General features: G+C 60.2%; 2 protein-coding genes across 11 annotated transcripts; both read left to right on the top strand.

Moving 5' to 3' along the window:
* Window positions 1-3,785: 3,785 nt before the first annotated feature.
* EEF1D (eukaryotic translation elongation factor 1 delta) lies at window positions 3,786-18,734 on the top strand (the record flags this gene model as incomplete). 9 transcript variants are annotated; one of them, XM_081117300.1, is made up of 9 exons in its annotated part: window positions 3,798-4,165; window positions 10,981-12,077; window positions 13,800-13,923; window positions 14,327-14,398; window positions 17,369-17,468; window positions 17,546-17,646; window positions 17,826-18,044; window positions 18,358-18,552; window positions 18,638-18,734. In XM_081117300.1, the coding sequence occupies 8 exons, from the start codon at window positions 10,981-10,983 to the stop codon at window positions 18,674-18,676; spliced, it is 1,947 nt and encodes a 648-aa protein (XP_080973426.1). In that variant the 3' UTR covers window positions 18,677-18,734. The 9 variants fall into 9 exon arrangements, with proteins under 9 accessions (XP_080973430.1, XP_080973426.1, XP_080973433.1 ...); XM_081117304.1 differs by lacking the exon at window positions 10,981-12,077 and having other exon boundaries at window positions 3,786-4,165; XM_081117305.1 differs by lacking the exon at window positions 10,981-12,077 and having other exon boundaries at window positions 3,902-4,165; window positions 13,803-13,923.
* A 1,328-nt stretch (window positions 18,735-20,062) lies between these two features.
* NAPRT (nicotinate phosphoribosyltransferase) lies at window positions 20,063-23,389 on the top strand. Of its 2 annotated transcripts, none has more exons than XM_081117225.1 (13): window positions 20,063-20,346; window positions 20,529-20,656; window positions 20,732-20,814; window positions 20,982-21,112; window positions 21,222-21,337; window positions 21,607-21,803; window positions 21,878-22,018; window positions 22,281-22,365; window positions 22,460-22,540; window positions 22,634-22,736; window positions 22,833-22,987; window positions 23,114-23,186; window positions 23,271-23,389. In XM_081117225.1, the coding sequence occupies exons 1-12, from the start codon at window positions 20,121-20,123 to the stop codon at window positions 23,156-23,158; spliced, it is 1,491 nt and encodes a 496-aa protein (XP_080973351.1). In that variant the 5' UTR covers window positions 20,063-20,120; the 3' UTR covers window positions 23,159-23,186; window positions 23,271-23,389. The 2 variants fall into 2 exon arrangements, with proteins under 2 accessions (XP_080973351.1, XP_080973350.1); XM_081117224.1 differs by having other exon boundaries at window positions 23,079-23,186.
* The last annotated feature ends 243 nt before the right edge of the window (window positions 23,390-23,632 follow it).

The following is a 23,632-nucleotide window of genomic DNA, read 5'->3' as shown; positions in this document are numbered from 1 at the left end:
CTGACACGGGTCCCACAGAGGGCCAGAGAGGGCAATGCTGATGTAGGCTGAAGGGCCCCTGCCAGAGGCCACCTGGACTGTATAGAGCCTCAGGTACACCCTTACCTGCTGCCCATCTAGGCCAAGGTCTGCCTCCCACACCCAGAAGTCTCCTGGCCCTGGGTCCCTATCAACAGGAGTGATAGATGGTATAAAAGGCAGGACTCCTGAAGCCCCTGGCCAGTTGTTGGGTTAGAGACCCAGGACCAGCCTCAGACTGCCAAAGGTTCCTCTAGGTGTGCAGACTCCAGACAGCTGGCAAGGGAGGTGTCAGGTGCCTACCTCCTCCGCAGGAGCGGCTGCCCTGGGCCTGGCTAGCCAAGGCTCACTTCTCTTGATGCCAAATTCTCCACACCTTCCCTCAACTTTCAGATTTAAGGTGTGTGTGTGTGTGTGTGTGTTTTGACTGGGGGCGGTCCTAAGGAACTGTTTATGTTCTTGGACTTGTGTGGCTATTGCCCCAGGGAGCCCTTTAGCACCTCCCAGAGGTGCAGCCATTCCACAAACACACTGTCTGCAACCTCTGGCCTCCAAGATATCTAGGGGCAGGAGACAGTGCCAGAGGCAGGCAGTGCCTCTCTGTCAGTCCCCTGCCCCTCTTGGCAGCATCTCTGCAAAGGCAGCACCCAGGAGGGACAGGCATCTCTGGGCCCCAGACCACCAGCATGTATCTGAATCCAGAGTGGATGGGGCAGCTGGGTCAAAACACAGGCAGCTTTTCTACCCTTTCAAACTGCCACCCAGAAGTCCAATTCCTGGGCTGGGGAAGCAGCCACTCAGCCATGCCCTTGCCAAAGGGGGGAGGAGCCTGGGGCCCTAAGGCACTGCAGGGTTGTTCAGCGTGGTTGTCAGTTTCACCTGCCCCCAGCTCTGAGCAGGTGGGTGGCCTTGGGCCCTGGGCCTGGACAAAGTGGGCTATGGCTGCTGGGAGTCCAAGGACCCTGTCCAGTCACTGGTCAAGTCACCAGGCCCCAAATTCAGCCGCATGCCAACCCCACAGAATAAGAGCTGTTTGGAAAATGTATTAAGGAAAATTAAAAGTCCAAGTGGAACAGAAATCTATACCCCTGCTGCATCCAGAATGTCAGGAGGCCTGAGTGCTGGACACCATCCTCCTTTCCCAGCCCAGAGAACCCATCCTTTGAGACTGAAACACCCCCTTCTGCCTGCCCCCCATATCTGTAAAAATGGATTTAATGTGATAAAAACAAAACTGAGGGTGTCTCCCCCGACCGAGAAGCCACAGCTGTGGCAGTGGCACAGGAACCACACAGCACCAGGGCTCAGGGTGGACAGGAGGACCAGGCTCTTGTCCAGTGCAAGTTGACAGATCATGGGGGTGAGGGTGGGCCAGGCTGGAGGCCTCAGTCCCATGAGGCAAAGGCAGGAACACAGGGCCCTGCCCTTTTATAAGTGCTGTGGTGTGTGTAAGCCAGGTGTGTGTGGGAGGGGTCCTGGCTAAGACCACAGACCAGGCTGCCCAGGGAGGAGGAGGCGGAGCCCGGGGCCTTTCTTCCAGCTACCCCCAGGAGACTGGAGGGACAGTAGAGCAGGATGACCCTTCACCAACAGAGCCCCTCCAAACATGGCAGGGCCAGGATCCCTGGAACCCTAGCCATGGGGTGGGCCACCCCAGGGGAGGGCAGAGGGGAGACTGTGTGTGTCCCCTCCCTCCAGGTGCAGCAGGACAAAGGCCCCAGGGGGGCCAATAGGACTGGCTTGGTCACACCCCACTGTCAGGGGCTTCAGAAGACCCAATGCCCCCCAGCCTCCTGGCTGTGCTGATCAGTGAGCGCAGCTGCACCAGCTTCAGTGGCCCCACCTCCCGGGGGTCCTGGCTTTCCAGCCACCGAAGAGCTGTCTCCAGACCCCGAACAGCCTCCCCAGCAGTGGGCACAGCAGCCTCCTCCTCCCCACCCTCCACGACAGAGGGTAGGCTGCCAGGGGGTGGAGGGGCCACAGGGGCAAGTGTAGGGGGCCGGCCAGGGCGTGCCTCCTCTCTGCAGCCCTCAGGCAGCCCCCCATCATCATCCAGGTGCAGCCACTCAGCCACCTCCTCAGGTGCCAGGCGCTTGTATGCCAGGGCGGCCAAGTGTGTGAGGTCGCTGAGCACCCTGCTGTGCTCAGCTGCCTCCTCAGCCTGGCGAGCCCATTGCCCAGCACAATCCTCTGGCTGAGGCTCGAAGGCCGCTCGCAAGCCGAGCAGCCAGCAGCGTTCGATGCTGCCTGCCTGCACCAGGTCCCAGGAGAGGCCAGCCAGGTGGAGCATGTCCTTGAGCATGAAGCTGCGCATGAAATCCAGCGGGGAGCCCCCTGCGCAGGACACGGCCAGCCGAAGCAGCTCCCGCTTGTACAGCTGCTTGAAGGCAGCCACCACTCCCTGCTCTAGTGGGGCAGGGATGTGTGCTCGGCTGCTGCCCTTGGACAGGAACAGCACTCGCACAGCCCCATCAGGGGTCTGCAGCTCCTCCGGGTGGCTGAGGGGCTCAGGCCGGAACCGCCTGGGGGTCTCTTCTCTCTCCTCCAGGGCAGGCATCCTGGCAGCTGGGCTTGGGCAGGGTGGGTGGGCGACCAGCAGCACAGCCTTCTGCTGTAGGCAGCTGCGGCGCAGATAGCGCTTGACGCCCGGAACGAACTCCTCGAAGAACCAGCCCCGCAGCAAAGGGCGACTGAGCCAGGCATCTGGGCTGTAGCGGTAGGAGGCAGGGAACTTGTCCTGGTTGTGGTGGCGCAGGCTGGGCGGGTCGGGCAGCCGCCCGATGACTAGTGGCTTCAGCTTGTGGCTGCCAGTCAGGTTAGCGGCCAGCAGCACTGTCACCCGGTCGTCCCGCCAGCGAGGGCCGCAGCCCCGGGCCCCCAGGGGTGCAGCCTGCTCCGGAAGCAGCTTCCAGTAGAGGCCGGTGACGTTGGCGTTGTAGATCTGCTCATCGTCATAGCCGCCCTCGACGGGGGCTGGCGAGAGCGGGACGCGGCCCGGCAGAGAGCCGGCGCCCGGAGGCTGCCCGGGCTCCTGCTTGACCGGCGAGCCGGGAGCGGGGCCGGCAGCCGGGGACTCGGCCTCGCCGTAAATGCGCTGGCTGGAGATGCCGTGGCGCTTCTGCCAACGCCAGAACCAGCCGTGGCTGGCCTTGAAGGTGCACTCGGGCCCGTAGATCTGGCGCGCGAAGGCCTCGGCCTGCGCCTGGATGAGCGGCCCCGACAGCGGCACGCCGTGCTGGCGCAGCGCCAGGAACCACGAGTACACCGCGCGGTCGATCTCCTCCTCGTTGGCCAGCCGCATCTTCTTGCGCTGCGTGCCCACCTCGCCGCCCAGCTGCTCCAGGAACCAGCGCAGCTTCGGCTCGTCCTTGAGCCAGCCGCGCAGCGTTCCGCCAGGCACGCCGAAGTCGCGGCACACGCTGGCCTGCCGCTCGCCGCCCTTGACGCGCTCGATGGCCTGCAGCTTGTCCTTGATGGAGTAGGCCTTGCGGAAGGCCATCTTCACCGCCACGCGGGGCCGCTCGGCGGGGGCCGGGGCGGGGGCGGGGGGCCGCGGCGTTTGCGCGGGACATCCGGGCGGGGAGTGGCGGCCGCGGCGCGGGGCCGGGCCCGCCGGGGAACCCGCAGGGTACATGGTGGCGGAGGCCGGGGCGCCGGAGCCATAAGCCCGCCGGCCGGCCGCTCGGGCCGGCGTTGGGGGCGGAGCTGGCCGCGGCCCTCCCCTTTGTCTCGCCGGCTCCGGGGCGCCTGCGCGAGCCCCGCCCCCGCGCCGCTGGGACCGTCCCCGCGAGCCGCGCCGTGCGTGCGGGCCCGCCCCTCAGCCCCGGCCGGGCGAGCCCATTGAGCCGGCAGCGGAGGGGCAGGCGGGCTGCCGTCCCGTTCCCAGCTATTTGCTCCGGCTCCTCCAGGAAAGAGCGAGCCCCGTGGTGGTCTCCATCTGGCTTCCGTCTCTGCAGCCCGGGACAGAGTCCCGCGCCGCGCCGACGGCGGGGCGGGCGCGCGAGCCGCTCCCCCCGCGTCCCCGCCCGCGTCACGTGGTAGACCCCGCGGTTTCATTTCCCGTGCGCGACCCGGACGGCCCTCCTTTTCCTCAGCTGTCCCGCGCCGCCGAGCCCTGGTCTTTGCTCGCCGCGTCCTTGGCAGGCGTGTGAGTACCGCGGCTCGCGCCGAAGAAGGCCCCACGGGCGAGGGGCGGCCCGGGCCACGTGCCGCGGGAGCCCCACGGGCCAGGGGCGGGCGGCCCGCGCTACGTGCCGCGGGAGCCCCACGGGCCAGGGGCGGGCGGCCCGGGCTGCCCTAGCGGCTCCGCGCCGTCAGGGGCCTGGCTTAGGGGCGGCGGGCCGAGCGCGGCGCCGGGCCAGCGCGGAGGGGCGGGGCCCGTGGGCCACGTGGCCGGCAGATCCCTGCGGCGATCCCGGCCCGAGCGCGGCGGCCGGATGCCTGGGGCCCTCCTCGGCCGGTGCTGGTGGGTGACCGGAATACCTGCGAGCTGTGGCCCGCGCCTGTGGACCCCTTGCCCAGCACGTGTTTATTAAGCACTTCGCGGCGGCCCGGCCTAGGCCGACAGGCGCGCCCAGCCCTCTGGGAACCTCACCGGCTCACGAAAGCGGGAAGGGAAGAGGACGTGACTGCTGAGCCACTGAAACAGGGCCCCCTGAGAGTGACCGGGGCCTTGGCTTGGATAAAGAATCCGCACAGGCCTGGCGGGCGTGGCTCGGCGCTTGAGCATCTAGGTTCTAGAGATCGAGGTTCGATTCCCGGTCAGGGCACATGTCCGGGGTGTGGGCTCGATCCCCAGTGGGGGGGCGTGCCGGAGGCAGCTGACCAATGACTCTCATCATTGATGTTTCTCTTCCTGTCTCTGAAATCAATAAAGATATGTTTTTAAAAAAGAGTCCAGACAGGAGGCAGTGTTGAAGGCAGTCTCCGAAAGGGAGGGTGATACCGTCTACTTAAAAAAAAAGGACACTTTAAGCGGAAGGGGGGAAAGGCTCATGCTGGAGCCATGGGGGTGGAGTGAGGTAGAGACTCCCTGGAGTCTACAAGTCAGGATTTCCAGAATGAAGGGCCACCCTGGAGCAATTGGGGTGGTCCCTGCCTGCCAGGGTAGTCATTTATTTGTTTTTATTTTTTAAAATATATTTTTATTGATTTCAGGGAGAGGGAGAGAGAAACATTAATGATGAGCCATTGATCAGCTGCCTTCTGCAGGCCCCCCACTGGAGATCGAGACCGCAGCAGAGGCACATGCCCTGACCAGGAATCAAACCACAATCTCCTGGATCCTAGGTTGATGCTCAACCACTGAGCCATGCCGGCTGAGCCAGGGTAGTCATTTAAATTGACCCTGGCATGTAACTCCTCTGAGAGTGGGCCTGTGAAGAGTGTCTTAGCTTACAAGACTCCTGCAGAAGCAGCTCTGACAGCCTGGGCTCTCTGAGCTAGTAAGTGGGCTGGCTTAAGTGAGATTCTATCATTCCTGAGCCCTCCTGTGTCCAGCCCTGTGGACAGAGAACATCCCATGAGAAAGCGCCTCCTCATGGAGTGCCTAGCACAAACTCTCAAGTAGCAGGTTCCCTGTGCCACCTTTGCAGAGCAGTGTTCTGGGCCCTGTGCCAGTCAGGGGTATCCGCTAGGCTAGGCCGACATTTCCTCAGTGAAATGGCGTGAGTGAGGCTGCTGTGGTATTCATGGGAGCCTGGGCAGAGTGAGCACTCGGCCACTGGTTCCTTTTTACCCTCTATGGGCCAGGATGACTGTCCTCTGGAGAAGCCTGGTTGGGGGCCATCCTCCCCCCCCCCCCCCACTGGGCTTTGCTTCTGGAGGGCTGGGTGAGGTTGCAATGTTTAGCATAGGTGGGCAAATGCGTTTGACAGGTGTTTTTCTGAATGGTTTCTGGAAGGTGGTATTTTTTAAAAGGTCAACAAAAGGAATATGTCTGGCATGTGATGTGCTAGTGTCAGCTTTTCAGGGGCTGCAGGCAGGAAATGCTGGCCTTAGCATTTGTCAAGCCCTGTGCTGATATTTTGATGTTTTAAGATGGAACATATGTGTTGGAAGTGGGTGGCAGTGTGACATTGGTGCAAAGTACAGACAGTGGAGACAGATCCCTGGCTCCTCACCAACTCGGAGCCTGCCTTTCACTTTCCCACTCCTGTCTCCCAGCTGTGTGTGAGGCCTAGATACACACACACGCATATTACGCTTGTGATGTATAAATGGAAGGGTTGAGGAAGCACGTGTGTAGTACTAGAGTTACCCCTAGAGAAGTGTACAGGAGCCTGGCTGGTCAGGTTAGACCACCACCATGAGCTGTTGTAGTATTTGAGGCAGCACTTGGGGCCGGGTGACTTGTGCAGCCACAGTGTGAGCCATATGGGTGCAGGGGCCCTCTTTCTGCCGGCAGGACAGGTTGGCTTTCCTGAGTGGGGCTGAACTACTCAGGAGTCAGGTCAGAAAGCATCTTGAGTAGGAATTTGGGGCTGTGGAGCCTCCCCCAAGGGAAGGCAAAGGGAATCCTACCCTTCTGGACTGTCCGTGCAGCTTCCCCGCTATTTGGCTGTTTTTGGCAGGAGCTTGTTGCTGCCCTGGCGGATGCTGTAGACAGAAAGCTCTGTTGTGCAGCACTGGTCTCAGCCATACCAGCCAGGGGGCCCAGAGAAAGCGAAGCTGCCTGCAGACCCTGTCCCCTGTGCATCTCATGAACCTGTTCATACCATTCCCACTTCCCATGGAAGGTGGGCTTTTTTTTTTTTTTTGAACCCTGGGTGTACAGTCTGGGAGCTCCCCTGTGTGACTACAGTGGGGTGATGTGGGCAAAGGGCTATCTGAGGAAGATGGGAAGGTGGTATGGACAGTGGGGCTAGGGGAGGGGCCACCCCTCCCAGAAACCCCTGTTCCCTCACTGTCACGGGTCCCCCAGCACCCTGACATAACACATCCTCACCTTCTTTCAGGATCCTCCAGCCAGTATTGTCCTGGGCAGGGGCTGCTGCCAGGTTCTCTGTGCTGGTATCACAGGAACTGCTTTCCTGGCTCCTCAGAGGCTGAGAAGGGTTCTGGGACCCAGAGGCCCTGTAGGTTTTGGTTCACATGTCCCCCTCAGTGCAGCCAAGAGTGTGTATGCTCCAGGCTCTGGGCTGGGAATGTCACTAAAGAGGGGTCATCTCTAACCAGGACCGCCCCTACTGAGTCAGCTTCCTTTACCACTGGGCCTAGTGGCCCGACATGGCGTAATCCCAAACCGTGGGCCCGAGAACCCTGGCAGCTCAGTAAGGCAGTGCCCCTCCCATGGAAGAGTTTCAGTGTTCCTGATAGACAGTGGGAGGCAGTCTGGCTCTTTGCTTTGTAGATGTGCATGTCAGCAGCTGGTGGGAACTCCTGAGGCCATTCTGGTCCTTGCTCTGGTGTTTATGAGCTTTTCTCCCCTTGCTTCAAGCTGTGGCTGCTGCTTCCTGTAGAAACCTCTGGAGTGGAGGGTCTGACTGTTCCTGTGCCCATGCGGCATCCTTACTGGAAAACTATAGATTTGCATATTTGTGTCCTCAAAGGGAAGTGTTCCAACTCCAACTCATTTTTCTTCCAGGAGAGATGGGTTTTTTGTTCAGCAAGACCTCATGGAATGCAGGCCATCAGGAATCTGGGGTGTTGAGGAAATAGAGGTGGGCTCCTGCGTCTGAGCTGCTGGGGGCTGTTCGGTTGTCCTGGGAGATCTAGCAGTAGGGCAGGGGGAGCCAGGAGCGTCCCTGTGGGTGCTGTTGGCCCTGTTCCCAACACTGGCTTCATACCCAAATGGCTCTCCACTGCCCTCCACTGTGGCTAGCTTCCTTTCTCCCCCCAGAGCCATATTCCATGTCCCCTCCAGGAGCCTCACCTCCTAAGAAGCCCAGCAAGTGGGTGTTGCTCCTGCAGGCCAGCTGCTTCCCCTTGGTACCAGCTTCTTGTCAGTCCACTCCCACAGGGCACCTTGTGTGTCCCTGGCCATCAGTGACTTGATGCTATGCAGGGACCTGGGTGGCAGAGCTCCTGTTGGAGAAGGGAGACAGATTCCTAGGGCTCTAGTGGTGGCGAGTGGGGGGGGGGGGGTGTGTGGCAGGAAGGGCAGGTCTTGTTGTCTGTGTCCAGAGGGCTGAGTCTCTCAGCTCCTGGGGCGTGGCACCTAGCTGGTCCTATCTGGGAATGCGTTGAAAGCCCTGTCCTTTTGAACACAGCAGGGAGACTGTGTCCTTGAGACAGAGCTCTCTGGTGACACTGAGACCCCTGGAGTGGTCCTTGTCATCTTGTGCCTCATCCATCAGCTGCCCATTTCAAGTGTGACAGAGGTTCCTGAGGGGTAGACTTCATCTCCTCCTGGGATTTTGGTGGTGGGTCTGTCTAGTGCTCACCTCTGCTCCTCCACCAAACTCACCTGCACGTTGCCTCACCAAGCAGCTTCTGAAGGGCCCTCCAGCCTTCTCAGGCCACCCTGTCTGACTGCCTCTAACCTTGCCGCTTTCTCTTCATGCTGTCCTAGGAAGTCAGAGCGAAAGTAAGTACCACCTGTCCTATGCACCCATGCTCCCTTCACCTGAGCCAGGGAACCCCCAGTGTAGCCAGCACTGCCCTGGGGCATGTGGGACCTAGCTCACCAGGCAACTGGGCTTGTTTCCTCCTCTGGAGCACAAAGCAGCTGGATTTGTTGGGTTCAACCTCTGATCCCTTAAGTTCAGATACTTCCCTGGGCAGAGCCATCTCCCACCTCCTGAGCTGGTTAGGGCTGTGGGCAGGGCATAGAGCTATGGCCCCAGCAAGTCCTGTGCCTCAGGCCTTGTTCCTCATTTCAGCATCTGGAGAACTGGCTTCCCCTCCTCTGAACTGTGGCCTCCAGAGCCCTGAGCACAGCCTGGTCTGGTGTCAAGAGCCAAGGAAGTGTTTAGGTCAACAGGGTCTGGCAGGACTTGGGCACTAGGGGCCAGTCTTATATGCTGGGCCAAAGGGACTAGGCATCAGAACAGTCAGAGGGTACATAAGCCCTGCCTGGTCAGCCTGCTGCCCCTTCAGGGACAGTGAGTGATGTCACAATGCCCTGCCTCCTGGGCACACGCTCCTGCCTCCCATCACAGCCTCTGCCGTCAGCCTGGCCTTGGTAAGTGCTGCCACCAGCCTGGACAGGAAGGTGCCAGGGGACTACCCCTGAACCTTTCTGGAACCTGCTCAGACCTCATAAGAGGCCTGTGGCATGTGTCATTAGAGGCCTCCAACATAGCCTTGCAGAGTATAAGGAGGACTCTCCCCAAAGTGCTAGGTGGTTGTGAGACTTAGTCCACACGTCCCATGGGGTAATTGGAATTGGGTTTTGGTTTTGCTGGGGTGTTAGGGAAGAGCTGTAGATCCCATGGTGAGTAGTGGGGAGGGTTTACCATCCAGGCTAAAGGACTGCCCTGCCTCTGGAGACTTTGCCTCTTGGGTGTGAGGACCAGTGGGTCGACCCTTGCGTAGGCTCCACCAGTGAGGGGGCAGCAGGGGACAGCGGGGGTGTCCTGAGGGATAGCTGCTCAGCCCCTGGCAAGTTAGCACTTGGATGTTGGTCAGGATGCCCCCCTCTACTTTGGGGAGCAGGGCCCGGAGTTGGGTCTGAGGCTGGGAGGGATTCGCTGTGCTGGTCACAGCCGCCTGTGTAGAACTGTCCAGCTGAGTGTGAGCTTGAGGACCCCTAGGCACATCCTTAGAGCAGACTGGCTGTGGGGCTTTTTTGGCCTGAGCCCCTCCTAGTCAGGCTGCAGTGGCCTAGACCCCCATTCTTGCCGAGTGGGGGAACTGCCTCAGCATTCTGGACTGGTCAATAGAGTGCCATCCAGCCTTTCCGTAGCACCACACCTGGGAGCAGAGTCGGGGGCGAGGCCATTGCTATGAGTCTAGCACCCTTTGGAAATTGCACAGGGGCAGCAGATGACTAAGGCCACCTCCAGTGGGGCTCAGACTCCCTCACCTGCCTCTCACTGTCCCAGTAATGGTGCTGAAACAAGGGGAGGGGTCCTGATGTCCTGGGATTCAGAGAGTCCTGTTGGCCCTTTCAGTTTAGTGCACCCACAGGTGTGAGCTGATTGCCTGCTGGTCGGAGGCACCTGCAGCTGACCAAGGAGCATGGTTCTTACTCGTTCCCTTGAGCCACTGGGCTCCTTCCCTTTAGAGGGTCACCAGCATCTGCCCTGTTGTCTTCCCTGATGTGGCTTTGTGGAGGTAGGGCGCTTCACCCTCTGCTCCCAGCTGCCCACTGAGAGGCTGTACCTTGACTGAGACCCTAGGTAGCTCCCCTTGGAATGTGTGGTGCTCTGGATGGTGGTGTGGCTGTGGTAGGTGTGGGTGACTCAGAGATGGGCACACCACAATGGGCCATCCTCAGAGATTGCCAAGTGCTTTCTTTAAAACCAGTGCCTCAGGGGAGGTAGCCAGACTTAGCAAAAGCACAGAACATTCTGTTAAAATTTCAGATGAACAATGAATAACTTTTCAGTGTGAGTCTCAAATATTTCATGGGATGTACTTACTGTAAAGATTATTTGTTGTTCACTTGAAAGTCAAATGAACTGAGTGCATTTTCTGTTTTATCTGGCATCCTGTTTGGAGATTCTATAAGAAAAGGTTTCTGAGGTTTGGAAAACAGTATCCTCTAGACAGCTTAGGAGAGTTTGGGTGCATGTTGGATTAGAAAAGTTTTGAAAAGAAAGAAAAGTTTTGCAGTTAAAAGAATACATATATTTACACACTCATACGTGTATGTTGGTTTTTGCTTTACTGAGGTCCCTGCGGATTTGACTTGGGGGTCCTTGCATGTTGCCTGATGGCACCCCCCCCCCCCTTGGGAAGCGTCCCCAGGCTCCTCTGACCTGCAGCCAGGCTGCCAAGGGAGGGGCAGGACGCTGGCAGCCAGGGCTCGCTGTGCTCAACTGCCTTCTTGTGCTTGCTTTTAATGCTGTGCGGAAGATGAGGAGCGGGAAGGCCTCCTGTGCCCTGGAGACCGTCTGGGAAGACAAGCAGAAGTATGGGGAGGCTGAGCAGCGCTTCCACGAGCACGAGGCCACGCGAGCCGCCGCCGCTGCCCAGCAGCTTCTGGGCCAGGTGCCAGCCGTGAACGGGCCAGGTCAGGAGGACACCAAGGAGGCAGAGGAGGTCGAGGCCCCATACAGCTGCAGGGGCATTCCTGGGAAGAGCCATAAAGGGAGGCAGCCCCTGCAGAAGAAGAGGAAGCGCTCCCCGAAGAGCTGGCTCGGTGGGGCAGACCTGGCCCTTGTGGGCCTCTCAGCTGACCATGTCTGGCTAGACAAGCTGCTTTTCGACCAGGCAGAGAGCTCCTACCGCCAGAGGCTGGCAGACTTGGCTGCCCAGGCAGCCCAGCCACTGGTTTTGGCCCCTAGGGGTCCTTGCACCCACGGAAGCCAGATGGCCTGCCACCATGTGACGTGGGGCATCTGGGTCAACAAGTCTGCCTTCGACCAGGCTGAGCGGGCATTTGTGGAGTGGTCTCAGGCTCTGCTGTTGGCCACAGAGGGGAGCAGCAGGCAGGGGGCTCCTGACACAGGCCAGCGGGCACCTGCCCTTGACCTGGCCCTCACCCACCAGCCTAGTTCACCAGCCAATGGCCAGCCCCCTCTTGGCAGCCTGCAGGCACTGGTGCGGGAGGTGTGGCTGGAGAAGCCCCGGTACGACGCAGCCGAGAGGGGCTATTACGAGGCCCTGTTTGATGGTCACCCCCCTGGGAAGGTGCGCCTGCAGGAGCGAGCCAGCCAGGCTGAGAATGTCAAGCGGGCCCGTAGAGATCGGCGGGGCCGCAACACTCTGGGAAACAAGCGGGCTGAGCTGAGGCGTGCTGATGGGGGGGTCCCAACGTCTGCCCTTCCCTACTGGTACTTCCTGCACAAAGATGCCGAGGCCCCCTGGCTCACCAAGCCCACCTACGACAGTGCGGAGTGCCGCCACCATGCTGCTGAGGCCCTGCGCGTGGCCTGGCACCTCGAATCTACATCTCTGGTTCACCGACCCAGTGCCCGGTCTGGCCCATCCATGTCCAGCCTGAGACCCAAGTAGGAGAAACATGCAGGACAGATGCCTGGCCTGGGCTTTCCCGGGCTGGGGCCTTGTGTGCTCCCCCCTGCCCCCCTGCACCTGAGGGGCTCTCCCTGAGACACCTGGACCCGGCTAAGTTGAATGTAGGAGTGGGTTGTGCAATGTAGCCTCCAGGGTCACCTCTCGGGTCACAAAGTTCTGAGCTGTTGGGGGAGGAAGAGGGTCAGCATCGTGCTGAATCTGCCCCATACAGGGTAATTCTTGCCGAGGCAGCTCCTTGGGGAACATTGAAGACTCCTGGGCCCCATTGGGAGCTAGCATGCCTGCCTGTCCCTCCTGTCTGTTCCACCCGTCTCCCTATGAGGTAAGGTGGGTGTCAGTTACACCAGCTCATGGCCATCTATCGGCCTTAGTTTGAAGGACACCCACTTGGTGAGGCAGACTTGCTTTCATCCTGGGGACCAGGGGCCTTGCTCTAGGACAGTTTCATGCAGTACCAGTAGTGGTCTCTGGAGGCCAGGGGCCTGGAGGCGGCCAGGGGTGGGGGCATCCAGTTCCTGGCCACAAAAGGGGTTCCCAGGCAGGTGGGCAAAGACTTTTGGGCTCTAGGGAAGATGAAACAGTGGGGAGCTGGGGACCCTGGGGTGCATGTGGCTGTGCCCCAGGCTGGGCCAGTAGGACTTGGAGAGGCTCCCTGGATCTACAGGAAAGTGGCACCAGCCTGGTCCCCAGACTTCCAGCAGGAGCCCTCTCACTCTGCCCTTCTGTGGGGTTGATCTGATGAGTTGACTGGATCTGGCCTTGTGAGGGACAGGGTACGGGCCCCATCATGGGGATGGGGTGTCCCTGTGTGGTGGGGGTAGGGGGCCATGGAGCTTATACCATCTTCATGGAGCTGGCTTTTCACAGGGGCGAGACCCATTTCCTCTTGTCACCAAGAAGACACTTGGTGAAGTGCAGTGATAGCCTGGGTTCCTCGCCCAAGAATTGGCGGGACAGGGTCCATTTTTGTCATATTCAGTGAGAAGTAGGAGGGGCTCTGTGGGCCCAGGTCTGCAATAGCTGCCCCACCTTGTCAAGCTGAGGGAAAGCAGCAGATTGGCGTCAGTGTGAGGGCAGCAATGTGCATGGACAGACAATGGGCCAGATGTGGTTCTCCGGCTGTAGTTTGCTTGCCTAGGGCTAGAGCAACAGTTCTCAAACTTACTGGTCTGGGGACACCAGAGAGCTCTTGTTTTATCTGTGGATTTGCACCACATTAGCAGAAGTACTACAAGTGTTTATTGAAAAACATGAGAAACAATTTTCCTGTAAGAAAATTCAGTGAGCAAGTGGCCGTGTTTTACATTTTGAAATGTTTAGTATCTAGCTTAATAGGAAGCGGTGGAGTCCCACTTGCTTCTGTGTTCAGATGTGGGTGTGTGTTGTCTGACACAAATCCAGCCTTGCATAGATGCGTGCTTGGAAAAGGGGGGGGACCTCGGGTGCCCCAGAAGTTCCTGGCCACGCTTTGAGAGCCACTGGTCTTGGGGACAGGCCTGGGACTATGGCCCGAGCACTGAATGGAGCCTACAGTGGGAGCAGGGGTGGTGTGGGTGAGGAGCTTATGTGCTCTGCGCGGAGCCTGGAGGCCTTGTCTCCCAAGGACTGGGATGGCTACCCTGCACCTTTGGTATCCGGGCTGTTAGAAGGGGCACTTATGCACTCCAGGCTGTCTTAGCCTCAACTTTTTCTCCCAGCAGGAAAATGGCCACAAACTTCCTAATGCACGAGAAGATCTGGTTTGACAAGTTCAGATATGATGATGCAGAAAGGAAATTCTACGAGCAGATGAATGGGCCTGTGACTGGCTCCTCATGCCAGGTAAAGGCTGCACTTGGGGCCGCTAGGTAGCTGTACCAGTGCCCAGAGGGCAGAGGCATGTTCTGCCCAAGTAGCTCTGCTCCAGGTGCTGGTGGTGGGTCTTTGGAGGGTTGGCCCTGGCTGACTCCTGGGGTGCTGGATCCGCTCCTGTCTCAGCGCTTGACAGCATGCCCCCACTGTCTCCCAGGCTACTGGGCAGCATAGCACACAAATGTGGATCTGGGCTGGGCCTGCTGTCACTGCTGCAAGACTCAGGCACCTTACACTTCTTGCCTCTTGCTCACTGAGCTTTCATTCTGCGCATCACTTCCTTATTTTCCATATAAGGGACATAGGGATCCTTTTTTTAAAAAAAAAATTTTTAATGGAAAAAAAAGACTGGTTCTTTCTGCACTGTCTGCAGGAGAATGGCGCAAGCGTGATCCTCCGGGACATTGCGAGAGCCAGAGAGAACATCCAGAAGTCCCTGGCCGGAGTGAGTACTGCGGCCCAAGCACCCACAGGCTGGCGCTGCTGCCGCTGCCCTCACACCCAACAGCACATCTGACTTTGCCTCAGTACTGCTGATTGTTTTGCCCTTGGAGCAAAGTCAGGGTGATGCTGTTCCTGCCTGGACATGGACCTGGGCCCAGACCACAGGGGACTTCTTACTCTGCATCCTTGCTGCACCTCTCACCTGCCTGCTCCATGCTAAGGGAAGCCTCCTTTCCCTCCTAGGCCTTGACCTCCCCAAAGAGATAGGTTCATAGGGTGTGGAGTTCCAACCACAGAATGGACACCATTTTGAATTTGAAGCCCAGGCAGGGACCCTACAGCCCAGCTTGGCTCCCTAGTCCCAGATGAGATCAGGAGAGGACAGTACCATGTCCACCTCTGTCCCTGCCTGGTGTGTCCCTAGGAGGTGACAGACCTAGTACTCTACCTTCCTCGCCACAGGACCTGGGACCTCTTTATCCCTCTGGGACATGGGGGTGTCCTGGCTCTGAAGGCCAAGTGTCAGCATAGCTGTGCTGCTTCTGGAGAGTCTGGGAGAGAATCCATTTCCTTGCCTTTTCTAGCTTCTAGAGGCTACCCACATTCCTTTGCCTGTGGCTTCTAGCCAGCAGTGTAGTGACTCTGACCTCTGCTCCTGTCACATTTCCTTCTCTCTCCCTGCCTTTCTCTTCTATGGACCCTTGTGATGACACTGAGCCCACCTGGATAATCCAGGATCGCCTCCCATCTCACCCTCATCACATTTGCAAAGTCCCTTTTGCCATGTGAGGTCACCTGCCTGCACAGCTGGTTCGGGTGTAGTGGCTCCTGGCCATAGACTGGGCAGCCCTGGGCAGGTGTCCCCTGGGAAGTGGTGCTACCACCATCTTCGCAGCAGGCCCTGCTTTGTGCTTGGCCCCTACTTGCTCCTTCCTGCTTTGCCTTCTCCCCGACCAGGTTTGGCCTGGGCAGACACGACCTGGGTGGCAGGAGGTCTTTGCACCCAGGAGACTTCTTCCTCCCACCATTGGGCCTGGTTGTGTTAGTCAGATGCTGGGTCCTGGTCTTTGGGGAAAGCTGTGGCATGCTGCTAGGGCTTGGGTAACAAAGCACCACAGGCCACACAGTTTAAACAACAGTCACTTTCTCACAGCTTGAAGGCTGGAGTCCAAGGTTGAAGTGTGAGCAGGGTTGGTTCCTTCTGAGGCCTCTCCCTGGCGTGCACATGGCCATTTCCCTCTTCGCATCCCCTTGCCTGTCTCAAGGACACCAGCCACTGGGTCAGGGCTACCCTAATGACCTCAGCGTAACGGTCACCCTGTGAAGACCCTGCTCCAGCTGAGCCCCCACCTGAGGTGCTGGTGCTGAGGCTTCCATGAGCCTTATTCAGGAACGTCAGTCAACCAACAGCAGGGACCCAGGAAGAATGGTGCTGGCCCAGCCCCGCTGTCAGCAGACACTGGGACTACAGCACCCAGAGGTTCCTGGGAACTGCCTGGTACCAGGCACAGGGTCAGGTGGAGATGGAGGGTTCTAGAGTAAAAACTTTAGTGTGTGGCCCTTCCCTGAGGCTATGAGGTGGCTGCCTGCAGCTTGCTGGGCAGTGACCAGGTGGCCTGTTCCCATCTCCTTGAGGCTGAGGTAAGGGCCCCGGGCCCCCTGGCTTCTTTGTCCCTGCCTGGACATGAGTTCCTGTTGGGGTAGGGTGGAGTGGGTGGGGCCAGGGCATAGATTTCAAGGAGAGGCCTAGTGGCATGCAGGGCCAGGCACCAGGGACCCGCTGGCCCCCAGCACCCTGGTCTCCCCACCACTTATGCATGCCGGGCAGCAGGCACAGCAGAGCCTCAGCAGGGCTCGAGGCACCAGCCTGCTGCCAGGACCTAGTTCACTTGTTTTCGGGCACTAAGCCCCTGGGAGAGAAGCCTACTCAGCTGGTGCCCAACCAAATGGGCAGGAGTGGGAGGTTCTGGCTTTCATCCCTGTGTGATTGAGGCCATCAGAGGTCTTAGTGGGAATGGCATGGGGGCTGTGTGCTGGTGGTGGGTGGGTTCAGCACAGCTGTCAGCATGAGGTGCAGGGTGGACGGTGTACTGTTTACTGACTAGGGCACTGAGTTGAGCTGAGGAGGGGAGTGACATGGGCTGGCTCTGCTAGGAGCATGCTAGTTGGTGCATCATAGCACAGAGGTCAGTGGCAGAGAGCCAGGCACCTGGTAACCTGTCCTCTCTGGAGACCTTTAGCCTGTCCATGGCCTGGGGGTATGCAGAACAGTGGCTTTTGTCCTATGGCTGCTTGGGTGAGTCTCAGGCCAAGGTCTTTTATCATGATTGGACTCTGAAGGGGAATAGTGGCCCTGAGGAAAGAGCCAGGTGCACTGTGTTCCCAGAGCCATTCCACTGGTGTATAACTCAGGCTTGAGCTGTGACGCCCTGTGGGTGGGCTCCTTGGGCTGCATTGCAAGGGTCAGAAGATGGGGACCAGGCTTCAATTCTCAAGTTACTCAGAGCTCTCAAGGGCAGACTTAGCCAGATGGTGGGTACGTGGCAAGGCACTGTGCTGGCTGCTGCAGGTGGCTGTCCTTTGCATGGGCATGCATGCTCCTTCCTGCCCTACTGGCCCCTCAACTACTCTCCCCTCCTGTTTCCAGCTTAAGGCCAGGCTGCCCCTGGGACCATAAGTCCTGCTCTTTCCCACCCCATCAGGCAGTGGTAGCCATAACTCTGAGCTTTCTGCCTTGGGCCCTCTGCTTTCTTTTTTGTGCTTTCTGCTTGGCTGAGAATGTCACCGTGGTTTCATGCTCACAGGGCTGCCTCTTTCTCTTCTGGATGGAGGAGCTAGGCTGAAAGGACCTGCTGTCTGGTGTCTCTCAGGCCTCTCATCCAGCTCAGGGCTCTGCTTCTCAGTGGCTGTGATTGGGGGATTCTAGGAGCAGGTTGGGGTGCCAAACCTTCACCCTCCCCCTGCTTTGCAGAGTTCAGGCCCGGGGGCCTCCAGCGGGCCCAGCGGAGACCAGAGTGAGCTCGTTGTCCGGATTGCCAGCCTGGAAGTGGAGAACCAGAGTCTGCGAGGAGGTGAGGCCCTGGGCCTGATGGGTGAGGGTCCCAGCCCAACCCCTGCTGTCTGACCAGCATCTCCTTCACTCCTGCAGTGGTGCAGGACCTGCAGCAGGCCATCTCTAAGCTGGAGGCCCGACTGAGTGTGCTGGAGAAGAGCTCACCCACCCACCGGGCCACAGCCCCGCAGACCCAGGTGAGCACCCGTCCCTACCCCACAAACCCCCCAGCACTGACCAGAGTCCCCATACCTGGTACTGCAGAGGAGCAGGAGGCTGGCCCAGGTCGCAGTGAGGGCAAGAGACCTGGGTCCCAGTGTCCTCCAGGCCTGCCAGGCAGGGTACTTCAGTCTCAGCCTCCCCTCCCCTTTGGCAGCACGTGTCTCCCATGCGCCAAGTGGAGCCCCCCCCCCAAAAGGCAGCTGCCGCTGCCGAGGATGACGAGGATGAAGATATCGACCTGTTTGGCAGTGACGAGGAGGATGACAAGGAGGCTGCCCGACTGCGGGAGGAGCGGCTGCGGCAGTATGCGGAGAAGAAGGCGAAGAAGCCAGTGCTGGTGGCCAAGTCCTCCATCCTCCTGGATGTCAAGCCTGTGAGTGGCCCACCTCTGACCTCCCCCTGCCCTGGGTTCAGAAATCTTGTGCTAAAAAGAGAAATGTGGGGCAGGAGTAAGCTGGGACTGTTTGTAGGGCCTTATAAGAAGTGGGCTCTGCCCAGCCAGCATGGCTCAGAGGTTGAGCATCGACCCAGGAACCAGGAGATCTGGGTTTGATTGCTGGTCAGGGCACATGCTGGGCTTGCGGGCTCGGTCCCCAGTCGGGGGCGTGCAGAAGGCAGCCGGTTAGCGACTCTCTCCTGGAGTCTGCAGGCTCCTGAACAAGCCTCTTCTCCCCTTGATCCCTCAGTGGGATGATGAGACAGACATGGCCCAGCTGGAGGCTTGTGTGCGCTCTGTCCAGCTGGATGGGCTGACCTGGGGGGGCTCCAAGCTGGTGCCCGTGGGCTATGGCATCCACAAGCTGCAGATCCAGTGTGTGGTGGAGGACGACAAGGTGGGGACTGACCTGCTGGAGGAGGAGGTCACCAAGTTCCAGGAGCATGTGAGTGGACAGGCCCAGGGCACAGCCATGGTGGGCCTTTGGGAAACTGGGCCCCACGTGACCACTGCCCCCCTCCTCTCTCCAGGTGCAGAGCGTTGACATTGCTGCTTTCAACAAGATCTAAGCCCTAGCACTGGGCCTGAGCATGAGACCCTGCCACCATTAAAGACTGAGATTCCTTATGTCTGCCTCCTGTCCTGGTCTGGGCCCTGTGGGTGGGCAGCATTCAGTGAGCAGCACTCTGCCAGGCCCCAGGCCTCAGTGGTGTCCCACTTGGGCCCCCACCTGTCCTACATCAGTGGTCCCAGAAGCCATCATCTCCTCCCCTTTCTTGGCCTCTGCACAGCCTTCTTGTGGCTTGTGTTACCTCAATCTCCTGCCTGCCCCTTCTGTTCCATCTCTTGGCCATCCTCCTGTCTTCACTCATCCATCAGGTGCCATGTCCACTCCAAACTATTGAAGCCAGGAAGAAAGCATGCCCTTAGCATCCACTGGGGCCCAGGAGGCATCCACTCTCCCCACTCTGCCTCCTCACGCTCTTTTCCTGGCTGGCTGACTCTGGGAGCAAAAGTGCCAGCCTGCAGCTGTCCAGTAAAGAGAGGTCCTAGAGGCCAACGTGGCCCTACTGCTGTGACCAGTCACCTGCCCCACCAGGTCTGACCCTGCCAGTGTCCTGTGGTCTTGGCTCCGGCACCCCTGCCTCTCAGCCCTGGCCCTCTCATTCATTCTTCAGAGGGCACTCCCCCTCCCCAGTGCACTGGCTGCTCCACCTGCTGAAGACCTGGTCCCTGGACAGATTCCATGACAGATTCCATGGGGGAGCCATACCTGCCCCCTCCCCCAAACCCCATCTATCAGTACTTGTGCCTCGAAGGGTTCCTCCTGGACTGGCCAGCATAGCTGGTGAGACAGCTGTTCTTGGTATTTGGGAGAAAGGTGTGGGCTGCAGTTACTTCTGGTCAGAGCTGGTGTCCTCCACGTCCCTGAGCCACACAGATGGACTGCCCCCCTTGGTGGTGGGGAACCTGAGGTTACCCTTAGTTTTACAGGACTCCTGTGGGGCTTAGGGTGCAGAACCTGAAAGCCTTGGTACCAGCTGGGCGTGGGCACCAGGCTGGCTGGTTCCTGAACACTGGGCCACACCTAAGTGCCAGAGCAGACTTTAGAATCGCTTTTGACCCTCCCCAGACCTGAGTTGGCTTCTAGGTGGGGTGGAGACAGAGTCTAGTTGGAGGTGGAGTCACCACTGCCCTCTTCTATCCTCTGCACTAAAAGCAGAGTTGGGGACAGGCGGGAGGGGGCCATGCTTCGAGGAGCTGGGATGAGCCGGGACAGCAGACACATTCCCCACTGGCCCCGTCGGCCTCCCGACCCCTCTGTCCAGAGGCTGGTAGCCTCGCCCATTCCTGTTGCCGGGAAAGGCGGTTCCTTCCCGGTTGTCCCCACCTTCCGGGCTCCGGGTTCGCTGGGCGTCATGATAAGCAGGTCTGGGGCGCCAGCTATTGGGGAGTGCGGTGCCACGTGGGCCGGCTGGCCGGGTGGGGAGCCGAGTCCGGGAGCCTGGAGAGATGGCGGCGGAGCAGGACCCCGAGGGACGCGCGGCGGCGCGACCGCTGCTCACAGACCTCTACCAGGCCACCATGGCGCTGGGCTACTGGCGTGCGGGCCGGGCGCGCGAGCCCGCCGAGTTCGAGCTCTTCTTCCGCCGGTGCCCGTTCGGCGGCTCCTTCGTGCTGGCTGCGGGACTGCGCGACTGCGTGCGCTTCCTACGTGCCTTCCGCCTGCGTGACGCAGGTACCGCGGCCCGCGGCGGGACTCTCACGGAGCAGCGCCCCCTCGAGCCCGCATTAGACGCCCCTCGAGCCCGCCTTCCGCGCTCCCGCGAGCCCCCCTCGGCCAAGGAGCTGTCTCAGCCCCGGCGAGCCCCCTTCTGCTGTGCTCTTGCCCCAGCCCTTGCGATCCTTTGTCGCCCCCAGACGTGCAGTTCCTGGCCTCGGTGTTGCCCCCGGACACCGACCCCGCGTTCTTCGAGCACCTCCGGGCCCTTGACTGCTCCGGGGTGACGGTGCGGGCCCTGCCGGAGGGTTCCCTCAGCTTCCCCGGCGTGAGTGCAGGCGGGGCGGGCCGGAGGGGCGCCTGAGGGAGGTTTTGCGGCTGCCCACCGACACCCTCCCCGCAGGTGCCGCTGCTGCAGGTGTCTGGGCCTCTCCTGGTGGTGCAGCTGCTGGAGACGCCGCTCCTCTGCCTGGTCAGCTACGCCAGGTGGGCCCGGCTCGGCGCGCCCGAGCAGGACCTTGGACTTTCCGGAGGCGCCTTTTGGGTGTGGGCGTGACTGCGCGAGCCCGTGGATGAAGAGCGGGGCCTCGGGGGGCGGGCTGTGGTGGCTGCGTGACCCTCACCCCGAGCCCCTGCCCTTTTGCTCCTCACAGCCTCATCGCTACCAACGCGGCGCGGCTTCGTCTGATCGCGGGACCAGAGAAGCGGCTGCTGGAGATGGGGTTGCGGCGCGCTCAGGGACCCGACGGCGGTCTCACGGCCTCCACCTACAGCTACCTGGGGGGTAAGGGCCAGGGAAGGGAGGGAAGGGTAGGCAAAGGAGGAGGCCCAGCCTGAGAACCCCCCTCCACACAGCCTGAAATCCCCCAACCCTGCCCAATGCCCTGGTCTAGGCTTCGATGGCAGCAGCAACATGCTGGCAGGACAGCTGAGGGGCGTTCCAGTGGCGGGAACCCTCGCGCATTCCTTTGTCACCTCCTTTTCAGGCACCGAAGTGCCCCCTGACCCGGTCAGTACCCTTCTCTTCCAGGCTGAACTCCAGAGGGCAGACCCCAAGGCCTGTCCTTGCCTGGAGGAGGAGTAGTCAAGTCCCTGCTCTGCACAAAGGCAGAAGCCATGTCAGGCCCATCAAAGTCACCCTGGACAGGGAGCCACAGTGCTGCACTGGGAAGGTGGCAGGCAGGCGGCATTACCCCTGTTCAGACGCTCAGCCAGAGGCAAACCAGGCCCTACCCTGCACTCTGGGGTCCCCCACTCTTCACTGATCCCTCTTCCTAGATGTTGGCTCCAGCTGCAGGTCAGGGCCCCAGGGTGGACCTGGTTACCAGTGTGGAGGCGTGGCTGGAACGTGTGTGTGCCCACCTGGGGCTGGGGGTGCAGGATTCACACCCGGGGGAGCGGGCGGCCTTTGTGGCCTATGCCCTGGCCTTTCCCCGGGCCTTCCAGGGCCTGCTGGACACCTACAGTGTGAGGAGGTGAGGCCCAGGAACCCCCCGGGGGGCTCGGCAGAAAAGCTGCATCATCCTGACCTCCTTGTCCCTGCCTGCAGAAGCGGTCTTCCCAACTTCCTGGCGGTAGCCCTGGCCTTGGGGGAGCTGGGCTATCAGGCTGTGGGAGTGCGGCTGGACAGCGGCGACCTGCTGCAGCAAGCCCAGGAGATCCGAGAGCTCTTCCGGACCACTGCGGCCCAGTGAGTCCAGGAGGGGCTGTGTCTGCTGATAGACCCCCTCTGGGGCATGAATATTGGGATGGGGCAAAGGGGGGGAGATACCTTGCCCTTCCCACATTGAGGAGATCTGGTCTGGGCCTACCTCAGTGGTGACATTGTGGCCCTCTGGGGAGGCCAGTGCCCATGTGGCTGAGGGCAGATTCTCCCATGGGAGAGGGGCATAACTGGGGAGGGAGGGAGCCCTGATGAATCAGGAACTTCTGAGGGCCTGTCCTCATCACAGGTTCCAGGTGCCCTGGCTGGAGTCAGTCTCTATCGCTGTCAGCAACAACATTGATGAGGAGGAGCTGGCCCGGCTGGCCCAGGAGGTGGGATGGGGCAGGGCAGGCGGAGGGTGGTTAGGAGGGCCCTAGGCCTGAAAATGCTAGCTGAGCTCAGTGCACCTCTGCTCCCATCCTCCAGGGCAGTGAGGTGAATGTCATTGGCATTGGTACCAGTGTGGTCACCTGCCCCCGCCAGCCTTCCCTGGGCTGCGTCTACAAGGTAGAGACAGAGACTGGGCCAAGTGGGGGTGGGCCATGGGGATCATGGGTTGGGGGAGAAGGGTCCAGCTCTCTCAATACCCTGTCCTTGCAGCTGGTGTCTGTGGGAGGCCAACCACGAATGAAGCTGACTGAGGACCCCAAGAAGCAGACATTGCCTGGGAGCAAGGCTGCCTTCCGGCTCCTGGGCTCTGATGGTGAGGTCCCCTCAACCTTTCTGCGGCCCCCTTCAAGGCCCCAGGCCCCACGTCATTCTTGGTGCCTCCCCCCCACCACCCCCCATACACACACAGGGTCTCTGCTGTTGGACGTGCTGCAGCTGGCAGAGGAGCCACCACCCCAGGCTGGCCAGGAGCTGAGGGTCTGGCCTCGAGGGGCCCAGGAGTCCTGTACCGTGAAGCCGGCCCATGTGGAGCCACTTCTTCGACTCTGGGTCCAGCAAGGGCAGGTGACCACTCCACCTACCTCCTTAGTCTGCATCTGCAACCCAAATCCAGCCCTGACCCCTGACCCTGAGCCAATCCCTTCCTTTCCTGTAGCTATGTGAGCCCCTCCCATCTCTGGCTGAATCTAGAGCCTTCGCCCAGCTGTCCCTGAGCCGTCTCAGCCCCGCACATAGGGAGCTAGAACAGCCTGCACTGTACCAGGTGGGTGGAGGACCCACATTTCAGCTCACCTGTTTGCCCTCTGCACCCACAGCCACCTCACGTCCACTCCTTTCCTCTCTGCAGGTGGCGCTGTCTGAGAAGCTGCAGGCCCTCGTGCACAGACTGAGTGCTGGAGCTTCCCTGTGAGAGCCCCATTGTGGGGCTGCCAGAAGTTAACATGAATCACTCACTGTCCCCCACAACTTGTCACGTGTCAGTTCTTCTCCCAGCCTACCACTTACCAACTCCCAGGGCCTCCCAGGTGGGGTGTAGTTGGGAATCAGATGAGGGTTCCTGCTCCAGGAAGGCCCAGGCTCGGCCAGGGTGGGGAAGCCCTGTACGGAGGCCAGGAGCTAGGCCAAGGTCGGAGTGTCTGTGGTTTGAGAGCTGGGCCTCGGGCAGATCTGAGGCTGGCCAGGGCAGTTTTCGGGGAAAGGGAGGGCTTT

Source organism: Miniopterus schreibersii (genome assembly GCF_964146895.1).
Source record: "Miniopterus schreibersii genome assembly, chromosome: 17".
In the NCBI taxonomy this organism is placed as follows: Eukaryota; Metazoa; Chordata; class Mammalia; order Chiroptera; family Miniopteridae; genus Miniopterus; species Miniopterus schreibersii.
The sequence above is the reverse complement of the archived record's forward strand: the minus strand, read 5'-3'. Positions and strand labels throughout refer to the sequence as shown.